This window comes from Rhinopithecus bieti, unplaced genomic scaffold (assembly GCF_001698545.2).
Source record: "Rhinopithecus bieti isolate Rb0 unplaced genomic scaffold, ASM169854v2 scaffold_19200, whole genome shotgun sequence".
Taxonomy (NCBI): domain Eukaryota; kingdom Metazoa; phylum Chordata; class Mammalia; order Primates; family Cercopithecidae; genus Rhinopithecus; species Rhinopithecus bieti.
In genome coordinates this window covers 143,359-154,991 of record NW_016809419.1, presented here as the reverse complement: position 1 = coordinate 154,991, position 11,633 = coordinate 143,359, and the positions used below count along the sequence as shown (strand labels likewise).

At 52.7% G+C, this 11,633-nt stretch overlaps 2 protein-coding genes across 4 annotated transcripts in view; both read right to left on the bottom strand.

Annotated features, from left to right (window-relative positions):
• Positions 1–8,370, bottom strand: part of TAPBP (TAP binding protein) — a 14,567-nt gene extending 6,197 nt beyond the window's left edge. For all 3 annotated transcript variants that reach the window (XM_017889253.1, XM_017889254.1, XM_017889252.1), the window contains exons 1-3: positions 8,000–8,370; positions 7,689–7,859; positions 7,211–7,471 (exon numbers count right to left, since the gene is read on the bottom strand). In XM_017889253.1, the coding sequence (XP_017744742.1) occupies positions 7,211–7,471; positions 7,689–7,859; positions 8,000–8,036 (469 nt within the window). In that variant the 5' untranslated portion in view covers positions 8,037–8,370. The remainder of the gene's footprint in view (positions 1–7,210; positions 7,472–7,688; positions 7,860–7,999) is intronic.
• Positions 8,371–8,398: 28 nt separating this feature from the next.
• Positions 8,399–11,633, bottom strand: part of ZBTB22 (zinc finger and BTB domain containing 22) — a 3,845-nt gene continuing 610 nt past the window's right edge. The window contains exon 2 of the mRNA XM_017889251.1: positions 8,399–10,965. Coding sequence (XP_017744740.1) covers positions 8,995–10,896 — 1,902 coding nt within the window. The 5' untranslated portion in view covers positions 10,897–10,965 and the 3' untranslated portion in view covers positions 8,399–8,994. The remainder of the gene's footprint in view (positions 10,966–11,633) is intronic.

The following is an 11,633-nucleotide window of genomic DNA, read 5'->3' as shown; positions in this document are numbered from 1 at the left end:
AATAAATAAATAAATAAATAAAGAAATAAATAAAATAAAAATCCCAAATACCTAGGAAGTCAGTCGATAAAGGCACAGACTGAAGCCACATGGCCTGGGTTCAATTTCTAGCCCTGCTTTTTTTTTTTTTTTTTTTTTGAGATGGGGTTTTGGTCTTGTCACCCAGGCTGGAGTGCAGTGGTGCGATCTTGGCTCACTGCAACCTCCGCCTCCCGGGTTCAAGTGATTCTCCTGCCTCAGCCTCCTGAGTAGCTGGGATTACAGGCACCCGCCACCATGCCCAGCTAATTTTTGTGTTTTTGGTAGAGACAGGGTTTCACCATGTTGGCCAGGCTGGTCTCAAACTCCCGACCTCAGGTGATAAGCCTGCCTCAGTCTCCCAAAGTGCTGGGATTACAGGTGTGAGCCACCACGCCTGGCCTCTAGCTCTGCTTCTTACACACTGTGTGTCCTTGGGCAAATTATTTAACTGGTTTGTGTCCCATATTTCTCCATCTGCAATATAGGGATAATATTAAAACCTACGGCCTATGGTTGTTGAGAGGAATAAGTGAGATTATGCATATAAAGTGCTTAGAATAGGGCCTGGCATATAGAAAATACTTGATAAATGTTAGCTGTTACTGTTTTCATTACCTTCATCATTGTCATGGACTTGCTGGTTAACATAGGAAAATCATTTAACTGGTATTTTCCCCACTAGTCCAGAGATCTAACCTTTGTCTGCCTTTTAAAAGAATCGGTCGGGCGCGGTGGCTCAAGCCTGTAATCCCAGCACTTTGGGAGGCCGAGATGGGCGGATCACGAGGTCAGGAGATCGAGACCATCCTGGCTAACACGGTGAAACCCCGTCTCTACTAAAACTACAAAAAACTAGCCGGGCGACGTGGCGGCGCCTGTAGTCCCAGCTACTCGGGAGGCTGAGGCAGGAGAATGGCGTGAACCTGGGAGGCGGAGCTTGCAGTGAGCTGAGATCCGGCCACAGCACTCCAGCCTGGGTGACAGAGCGAGACTCCGTCTCAAAAAAAAAAAAAAAGAATCAAGTAAAATAACTAGTTTTTTCTGGGCATGGTGGCTCACACCTGTAATCCCAGCACTTTGGGAGCCTGAGGCGGGTGGATTACCTGAGGTTAGGAGTTCGAGAGCAGCCTGACCAACATGGTGAAACTCCATCTCTACTAAAAATACAAAAAACAAGTTAGCTGGGTGTGCTTGCAGGTGTCTGTAATCCCAACTACTTGGGGGGCTGAGGCAGGAGAATTGCTTGAACCCAGGAGGCAGAGGTTGCAGTGAGCCAAGATTGTCCCATTGCACTTCAGTGTGGGCGACAAGAGTGAAACTCCGTCTCAAAAAATAAATATGTACATAATAAAAATAGGCTTTTTAGGCTGGGCACGGTGGCTTACACCTGTAATCCTAGCACTTTGGGAGGCCGAGGTGGGCGGATCATGAAGTTAGGAGATCGAGACCATTCTGGCTAACATGGTGAAACCCCATCTCTACTAAAAAATACAAAAAATTAGCCGGGCGTGGTGGCGGGCGCCTGTAGTCCCAGCTACTCGGGAGGCTGAGGCAGGAGAATGGCGTGAACCCGGGAGGCGGAGCTTGCAGAGAACCGAGATCGCCCATTGCACTCCAACCTGGGTGACAGAGCGTGACTCCATCTCAAAAAAAAAACAAAAACAAAAAACAAAAAAACAGGCTTTTTAGAACAACCAGCCCTCCAAAAGAACTTCTGATGGTTCACTCTCACCTACAGAACAAAGGCCAGCTTTCAAGGTATTTGAACATTCAGCCCCTAACCCACCCTTCCAGACTTCTCCTGCACCCTACAAACCAGCCACATAGAACCCCTTTCTTGTGCCTAGTAGAAGTGGTCATCATTGGGCATCTCTTTGCTTTGGTCATGAGGTCCCTTCAGTTTACAATGTCTTTCCCATTTTCTCCCAAACATCTATCAAGCTTGTCCAACCTCTAGCCCACGGGCCACATGTGGCCAAGGACGGCTTGGAATGCAGCCCAACACAAATTCATAAACTTTCTTAAAACATTATGAGATTTTTTTCACAATATTTTTTAGCTTATCAGCAATCATTAGTGTTCATGTATTTTATGTGTGGTCCAAGACAATTATTCTCCCAGTGTGGCTCAGGGAAGCCAAAAGATTGGAGACCCGTGATCTAAATACTCCATGTACTTTAAGGTCACTTTCACTGCTGTTTCTTCCCAGAAATGTCTAGGTCCTTCGGGTAGAAGTAATCTTTTTCTTCTTGTTATTATCTGTATGTTATTTTTAGTCCTAGCTTCTGAGGCCTATAAAGTTAAACTGTTCTCAGCTTCATGGAATTGTTCAGTAGAGTAAAAACAGTATGCAGTTTCACTTAGTTTGTCAAAATCCAGAAACATACTTTTGAATTGCTAAAAAAAAAAAATCCACAGACCAGGTGCAGTGGCTTATGCCTATAATCCCAGCACTTTGGGAGGCCGAGGCGGGCAGATCACCTGAGGTTGGGAGTTTGAGACCAGACTGGAGAAACCCCGTCTCTACTAAAAATACAAAATTAGCCGGGCGTGGTGGTGCATGCCTGTAGTCCCAGCTACTTGGGAAGCTGAGGCAGGAGAATCACTTGAACCTGGGAGGTGGAGATTGCGGTGAGCTGACATCATGCCATTGCACTCCAGCCTGGGCAACAAGAGCAAAACTCAATTGCAAAAAAAAAAAAAAAATCCACAGGATTAATAAACAAAACCTGGCTGGGCAGGGTGGCTCAGACCTGTAATCCCAGTACCTTGGGAGGCTGAGGTGGGAGGATCACTTGAACCCAGCAGTTTGAGACCAGCCTGGGCAACATAGCAAGACCCCATCTCTATTTAAAAGAAAAAAAATTAAAATAAACAAAGCCTAAAGATTTTACAGTTTAACTATTTTTTTTTTTTTTGAGACAGGGTCTCACTCTGTCACCCATCGAAGGTGCAATCCTCCCACCACAGCCTCCAGAGTAGCTGGGACAACACCCAACCTTTTTTTTTTTCTTGAGACAGAGTTTCACTCTTGTTGCCCAGGCTGGAGTGCAATGGCATGATCTTGGCTCATGGCAACCTCCGCCTCCCGGGTTCAAGCAATTCTCCTGCCTCAGCCTCCCGAGTAGCTGGGATTACAGGCATGCGCCACCATGCCCAGCTAATTTTGTATTTTTAGTAGAGATGGGGTTTCTCCATGTTGGTCAGGCTGGTCTTGAACTTTCGACCTCAGGTGATCTGCCCACCTCAGCCTCCCAAAGTGCTAGGATTACAGATGTAAGCCACTGTACCCAGCATTTTTTAAATATTTAGTAGAGACAAGGTCTGGTTATGTTGCCCAGGCTGGTCTCAAACCCCTGAGTTCAAATGATCCTCCCACCTAGACCTCCCAAAGTGCTGGAAGTACAGGCATGAGTCACCTCACCTGGCTCAGTAATATTTTAAAAGAATGGTGAGAATGTATCTTTCTTAATATACACAAAGTATATTAAGAAAGTATAGGCCTGGCATGGTGGCTCACGCCTGTAATCCCAGCAATTTGGGACGCTGAGGTGGGTGGATCACCTGAGGTCAGGAGTTCGAGACCCGCCTGGCTAACGTGACAAAACCCTGTCTCCACTAAAAATACAAAAATTAGCTGGGCATGCTGGTGGGCACCTGTAGTCTCAGCTACTCGGGAGGCCGAGACAGGAGTATTACTTGAACTCAGGAGACAGAGGTTGCAATGAGTAGAGATCACGCCATTGCACTTCAGCCTGGGCAACAGGGTGAGACTCTGTCTCAAAAAAAAAAAAAAAAAAAAAAAAAAAAAAAAAAAAAGGGCGGGCGCGGTGGCTCAAGCCTGTAATCCCAGCACTTTTGGGAGGCCGAGATGGGGTGGCATCACGAGGTCAGGAGATCGAAGACCATCCTGGCTTAACACGGGTGAAACCCCGTCTCTACTAAAAATACAAAACCAATTAGCCGGGCGAGGTGGTGGCCTGTAGTCCCAGCTACTCGGGAGGCTGAGGCAGGGAGAATGGCGTGAACCGGGAGGCGGAGCTGGCAGTGAGCTGAGATCCGGCCACCACACTCCAGGCCTGGGCGACAGAGGCAAGACTCTGTCTCAAAAAAAAAAAAAAAATAAAAAAAAAAAAGTATATTTGGGGCCAGGCAGCTCACACCTGTAATCCCAGCAGTTTGGGAGGCCAAGGTAGGCAGATCAATTGAGCCCAGGAGTTCAAGACCAGCCTGGGCAGCCTGATGAAACCCCATCTCTACAAATAAAAATACAAAAATTAGCTGGGCATGGTGGTACATGCCTGTGGTCCCAGCTACTCAGGAAACTGAGGCACAAGGATCACTTGAGCCACGGAAGTGGAGGTTGCAGTGAGCTGAGGTCATGCCACTGTTCTCCAGCCTGCACTGCACTCCAGCCTGGGCAACAGAGGGAGACCCTGTCTCAAATAAATAAACAAGTATATTTGTCAACAAACATTTTAAAATATTTGATAAGACAAGTATAAATGTATATTAGCAAAATTATCAATGATCTTTGACCCTGGAGAGATTTCATTTCTAATTATACATCAGCACAACAGCTTTCATTTTCTTAAATCCCAAATCAAGCAAAAATGCTTGAAAAGAAACAGCACAGCAGACTGGGCGTGGTGGCTCACGCCTGTAATCCCAGCACTTTGGAAGGCCAAGGCAGGCAGACCACCTTAGGTCAGGAGTTCAAGACCAGCCTGGCCAACATGGTGAAACCCTGTCTCTACTAAAGATACAAAAATTAGGTGGGCGTGGTGGCACGCACCTGTAATCCTAGCTACTGGGGAGGCTAAGGCACGAGAACTGCTTGAACCTGGGAGACGGAGGTTGCAGTGAGCCAAGATCATGCCACTGCAACTGCACTCCAGCCTGGGCAATAAGAGGGAGACTCTGTCTCAAACACAGATAGATAGATAGATAGATAGATAGATAGATAGATAGATAGATTAGATAGATAGCAGGCTGGGCACAGTGGCTCACGCTTGTAATCCCAGCACTTTGGGAGGCAAAGCGGGAGGATCACCTGAAGTTGGGAGTTCAAGACCAGCCTTACCAACATGGAGAAACCCCATCTCTACTAAAAATACAAAATTAGCTGGGTGTGGTGGTGTGCACCCGTAATCCCAGCTACTCAGGAGGCTGAGGCAGGAGAATCGCTTGAACCAGTGAGGCGGAGGTTCCGGTGAGCATGAGGTCATGCCATTGCACTCCAGCCTGGGCAACAAGAGCAAAACTCCGTCTCAAAAATAAATAAATAAATAAAATAAAAATAAAAAATAGCACAGCACCTTGCTTTGACCCCAGTTGTCTGTGAGATACAGACAATCTTACCACCCGGGCACTTCCAAGACTCCGTCTGCACGTCCTTCACTTTCTACTTCACATTAGGATAATCCATGGGAAATCCGCCCAGAACCTCCTGGAGAGCAGAATCTACATCGGATCATCTTTGTGACCCTTAAGGGTACCCAGGGCCACCCCAGAGATTCTGATTTAATTGACCAAGCCAAGCATGGGATTGAATGAGGTTTCAGTATATTTTAGAAACCTCCAACAGGATTCTTATTTCCAGCGTGGACTGAGAACTGCTGAATCCTAACTCATTCTTGGTGCTAATAAGTATTAAGTCAATGAATAAATTAACACAGTGCCATCTCTTGATAGTCACAACAGGAAAGGCAGCTGGGAAATAGTAAGCACATTTTACAGTTGGAAAAACAAACTCAGAAAGCAAAGACCATTCTCATCATCACCTCGGTGGAGCCAGTAGCCCTAGGAAATATTCCTCCCCACCAGAGAGAGCTACTGTCTACACAAGAACAGTGTTCCTCAGCTTCTGCCAGGGTGGGGGCTTGAGACTAAGAATGGAGGTATAGGCAGAGGTGAGGGTTTCACCGTGGGTTTCAAGTCTGTCTCCCTGGTTCTGTGGGTAATTCTCAGGAGGGTGGAGGGAAGGGAGGGTGCAGGGTTGGCCTGTCCATCAGGCTGTGTCGCTTACATAAAATCCAGATAGAAAAGCTAAGAACTCTACAGGTATTCTACCCCGGAATACCCCGCCTCCACTGCCGGGACGGAGAGCTCCCAGATATCCAGGTCAGATTCTCCTCCTCCTTGAATTATCTGCACAGTCCCTCCCACGTCCCAGCCCAGCAAAGCTTCCGACCCCTGGGCCTCAAACTGCAACGCACCCTGCAATGCAACAGGAACCACCCAATCTCCAGCAGCGTCCATCCGCCCACTCGAGCCCACTTGTTTGCGGACCACAGAGCGGCAGCACATCCCCACACACGCGGCTGTCAGGGAAGGTCAACGCGCCAGAGTCTAAGAGCCTTTGCTTTGCGGATTGCCGCAGCGCCGGGTGTGGGCGCAGGTGGGGCTAGAGAGCTGGGTTTTGAAAGAGTGAACCGCAAAGCTGAGGGTGCCGAGCAAGATATAGACATGGCAGGAGCAGAGAAAACACGCTCCTGCCTCTGAACCCCTCCCACCTCGCATCACCTGACAAGTCTCTCCAGGTCTGGTGTCCGGAAACTCCACCTCTTCAAACCCCGCCCTTCGAAATCAGAAAGTAACCCCTTGACCGCCCCGGCTCTCCCCCCACCCCCCGGAGCCGCTCAGTATTTTTTTTTTTTTAACTGGGGTGACGGGCTAGAAGGAGCGGTAGAGATTGATTTCATTCTAGCCAAACACCTCTCTCTTTTTTTTTTTTTTTTTTTTTGAGGACGGAGTCTTGCTCTGTCACCCAGGCTGGAGTGCAGTGGGCCAGATCTCAGCTCACTGCAAGCTCCGCCTCCCGGGTTTCAACGCCATTCTCCTGCCTCAGCCTCCCGAGTAGCTGGGACTACAGGCGCCGCCACCCTCGCCCGGCTAGTTTTTTTGTTTTTTGTATTTTTAGTAGAGACGGGGTTTCACCGTGTTAGCCAGGATGGTTTCGATCTCCTGAACCTACGTGATCCGCCCGTCTCGGCCTCCCAAAGTGCTGGGATTACGTGCTTGAGCCAGCCGCGCCCCGGCCCAACACCTCTCTTTAACAAAAAAAGGAAACTGAACCCCCTGAACCCCGATTAGCGAAATGTCTTGCTCAAGTCCATAAAGCGAGACCACCGGCAGATCTGGACCCTTAGAATCTACCCACCCTTCTCCACCTCCCCTCCCCAGCTACCTGTTGCCATGGTGATGAGAACAGGCTCCTGCTGAGGCTCTGGCTGTCGTCGCAAGAGGCTGGAGAGGCTGAGGACTGGGCTGGACATGCTGACCATCAGCCAAGCCCCATCCAGGGCCCGCGGGCAGTTCCGCGCCAGGGTCAGGCCGCTGGCCCAGTTCGCAGAGGCGGGGAGAGGGACGAAGCGGCTCATCTCACAGTGTGGTGCGGGGGCGTCCCGGGGGTACCGCCTGAAGGCAGCCTGGAGGGAGCCCGTGGGGTCTGAGTACAGAGAAGGAAGTTGCAGATGTAGAGTCACCGCCGGGAAAGGGGCTGGAAGGGCAGCGTTCGGGGAACTTCAAATGCACAGACTACCCTATAGTGAGACTCACTTTATATAGGGGGAAGCTGAGGCCCGAGGTCACTGCCGGATCTAAAGAGGAGGGGGTTTCGGTGGAGGCGACAGAGGTAGGGGGGCGGCGAGTCCCTAAAGACTCACCGTGCACATTGAGGTAGAGCTCAGGGTCGAGGTCCGGCCGGGGCGGCGGTTCCCCCTGTCCCTGGCGCAACAGCAGTGCACCGGGTCTCTTGGCCAGGCCCTTTCCGCTCGTATCCTCCACGAACCAACACTCGATCACCGCGGGTCCTGCCGAGACGGCGGTCGCCAGCCCTGGCGTATAGGGGCGCGAGTGAGGGGCGGCTTGGATATCTGGTGACCTGCCCACTCCCACCCTGGCGTCGGCTCCAGTGGGGCCACCTCCCCCCCGCTTCCCTCTAGTTCCTGGGCGATGAGTCGCGGGGTTCGCTCACCCAAAGCCACAGCGAGGAGCAGAGACAGCGACTTCATGGCTCTGCGACCTCCTCAACCAGCAACCCTCCTCTTCCTCCTTTCACTTTCACTTTCTTCCAAAGGGCGACGGGAGGGGCGGTGGAAATCCCCGCTCTGGTTAGGTGAGGGTGCCTGGGAGACCGGTGTTTCCTCACAGGCCAGGCAGATCCTCTCCAGGTCTCACCAGGACACCCCAGTCTTACCGCGCCCTCTTGGACTACACAGCAGCCCCGAGTTCGAGCCCTCCCTAAGCCCAGGCACCCACCCCCCCCGCTCCCCAACTCCTGTGTGTGCTCTCCAGCATCCACTTGCCCGAAAACCATTACTCCTGCTTTCCCCCATCTGTGCGGCGTCCCCACCAAACACACGGGTGTCGGGAAGCCAAGTAAATGACCAATAAATATTTTAATCACTGTTAAAAAAAATAAAAACCTTGTACTCCTAAGACTTACTCCCTCCTTGTCTCCACCCACTCCTCCATGAGAACCGAGTTGGGAATTTCCACGGGAAGTGGGGGGGTGGCGAGGACAGAGGGTAGAAATAAAGAGCGCATCCTTGAGAGGGGGTAGGTTCTAGGACAAGGGTGGGGCTCAAAGGCCTGGTCTCCACGACAACACAAACACAGACTTCAGGCACAGACTACAACCACCTGACCCCTGACCCTGTGACTGCAAGATGCTCAACACGCCCCCTCTCCTACCCTCCATGTGCACCCTACTCTGTGGAGCAGGGGCTTCAGTGTACCCATCAGAGGGAAAGGAAGGGCTTAGTTCCAGAAATACCTTGGGAGGGAGGGGATAAGTAGTAGAATGGGCGGGCGATGGTGGAACTGTGGTTCCCCTTCCAGAGTATATACAAGTCCACAGAGATAAAGGAAGACAGTAAGTGTGGTGGGAGATCACCCGGGGGTCACAGCGCCCTTGTATCGTGCTTATTCCCTTTCCCGAAAGCTACCCCACCCCAGTAGCCTGCCCCTTCAGTTTGCTCCTCCACCTCCACTGAAGCCCATCTCCACCTTGTGGACGCTGGGTGGGGACCAGACACGTCTACTGGACGGGGGCGTGGCCGCACTCGCTTCGTCGCCGCTGCCCCCGCCCGTTCCGGGAGACTCTCTCTTGGAAGGTAAGGATGGCCCCGTGGGCGTCCCAGGCCCAGGTCCAGCTCCGCCCCCACCCAGGCGGTGCCGTCGCTCACAGTGTCCTCGGTGGCGCATGAAGCTGTCTCGCCACATGAACTTCTTGGCGCAGACTCCGCACTCGTAGGGCTTGAGACCTGTGTGCGTCTTCATGTGCTCAGTCAGATGGTGCTTCATCTTGAACTTTTTGTTGCACACGGGACAGTCAAACGGCCGCAGATTGAGGTGCATGTTCACGTGCCGGTCCCGCATGCTCTTGTGGGAGAAGGCCTTCCCACAGTGGCACAGAAAGATCTTATTCCCGTCCCCGCTGCCAGTCCCTCCAGGGACCCCACCAACGCTACCCGGCACACCCAGGCTCCCCACGGACGTGCCCCCCACAGTCACTGCCCCGTGTTCTGCTTGGTTCCCTGGTGGTTGGCCAGGAGCCTGTGAGGAGGAGGATGAAGACGACGGGAAGACCAAGATCTGGTTGCCCTGCATATCCAAGGGAAGAAGTGGTCGAGGAGGGTGGGAGGGTGCATAGGAAGAGGGAGTTGGCCCCCCTGAGTCATCAAGACCTGCCCCAGGACCCCCACCCTCATATGGGCCAAAGTCATTGGAGGACTCACAGAAGTTAACCTGCTCCTCTCCCTTGTCTGGGGGCTCACTCAGGGTACGGACATCACTTATGCTGAGGGTAGCCTCAGGCCCTCCCCCCACTGGAACCCTGGAGCTACCCCCTAGTTCTTCATCTTCATCATCCTCACAGGTCAACACCAGGTCTTCCTCCTCCTCTTCCTCCTCCAGATCTGGGTCTTGGGGAACCAGCGGTGCTGGTGCTGGGCAATTACCACCTCGCTTCACGTATACCCAGTGTTTCTGTGGCATGATGCTAGGGGGTGTGTAGGTGGGTCTCCGGAGCCCAGCCCCAGGAACCACTGCCCCCCTCCCATCCCCACCATCATCGCACAGCTCATCTGCCTCCAGCAGCAGCTTTCCAGATGTGGCCCCCCCACTGCCAACGACAGGGGCTGGGAACACAGGGCCACCTCCTCGACGCTCCCCACTGCCCACTGCAGAAGCTGCAAATGCCTCTTGGGAGGAAGATGAGAAATCAGTGGACTCCCTGGGGCTGAAGTAGTTGCTGCTGCTGGGAGATTGATTCTCACTGGCCCGGCTGGAGGCATGGGAGCGTGCAGAGCCCATGGTACCAGGGGCCACAGTGCCCCCACTCCCGGATGGGACCCCAGCACCAGGGACAGTGACAGAGGTGGCTGCAGCAGTAGTGATGGTGGTGGTAGCTGAGGCCCGGCCTTCTCGGAGTAGTTCAGTGCACTTGTCCACAATGTGCCACATTTGGAGCACAGACCCCACTGTGAGGAAGTTGACAATGTCAGCAGCAGCCATGCTGAGGCGGCCAGTGTAAGCGGAGGCTAGAACAGTCTCAAAGGCGCCTGGGTCCATGACACTGGGCAGTGAGATGGAGGTCATGCCCTTGAGTAGGACCTGATCATGGAAGTAAGGGGAGGAGGCAGCCAGGACAGCCCGATGAGCCCGGAACTCACGGCCCTGCACTCGGATAGACACATCGCAGAGCTGGCCCTGCAGACGCTGCTGATTGAGGGACTCCAGGAGGGCACTGGTCACCTCAGGGAAGGACACATGTACCACCGCAGCTGCTGGCAGGGGTAGTGGGGGCGGCGCCAGTGACAGTGGTAGGGGAAGTGCTGCCCCACTGGGAGACAGAGGAGATGGCTCCATGTTGTGGAGGGAGGGGATACCCCCCCAGCCACAGGAACAAAGAAAGGAAGAGGGCGGCCGGGGGGGTCTCTGGGAAGAAAAAGAGAAAAGAATAACGATAATATCTCATAACGACACAGCCCATTACAACTCAAAAATATGTTCACACTCATTATCTGTGTAACTCCCCACAACAGTGAGGTAGTATTCCTCTCAACCCCATTTGACAGATGAGGAAACTGAGGCTCAGAAAAATTACAAGATTATCCAAGGTCACACAGCAAGTGGCACCGCCAGCAAACACAGGTATCTGACAAATCCTGTGCCCTTTCCTTGGAGGTTAGAGAAATAAGGTGCTCTTAGGGGGTGGAGTGGCTTCCTTCGGAATTATACCCTATTTCCCATTTACCTGGGGGCCTGACATTCCAAAATCTACCTTTTGGTGTTTTGCACCCACTTTTGGGAGGGGCAGGGCAGCTCCGCTACTGAAAACCAACCCTCGCTCCATCTCCCAAGCTATGACCCCCAAGCTCTCTCGTCGTCCACGCCCCCTTTACCCCAGCTTCTCTCTAGCCCCGCCCCTTTCCAGGACCGCCTCCGTGCCCCGCCCACTATCGGGTCTTTCGACCCCGCCCCTTGTCTACCTCCGCCCACAACGGACCCCGCCCCCCCCGCTCCGCCCCAGGCGCTACCTCGGCCTCTTCTCCCACCCGGAAGGCGCCCCCCAACCTCGCGCGTCCCCGCTTACCGGGCCGCGC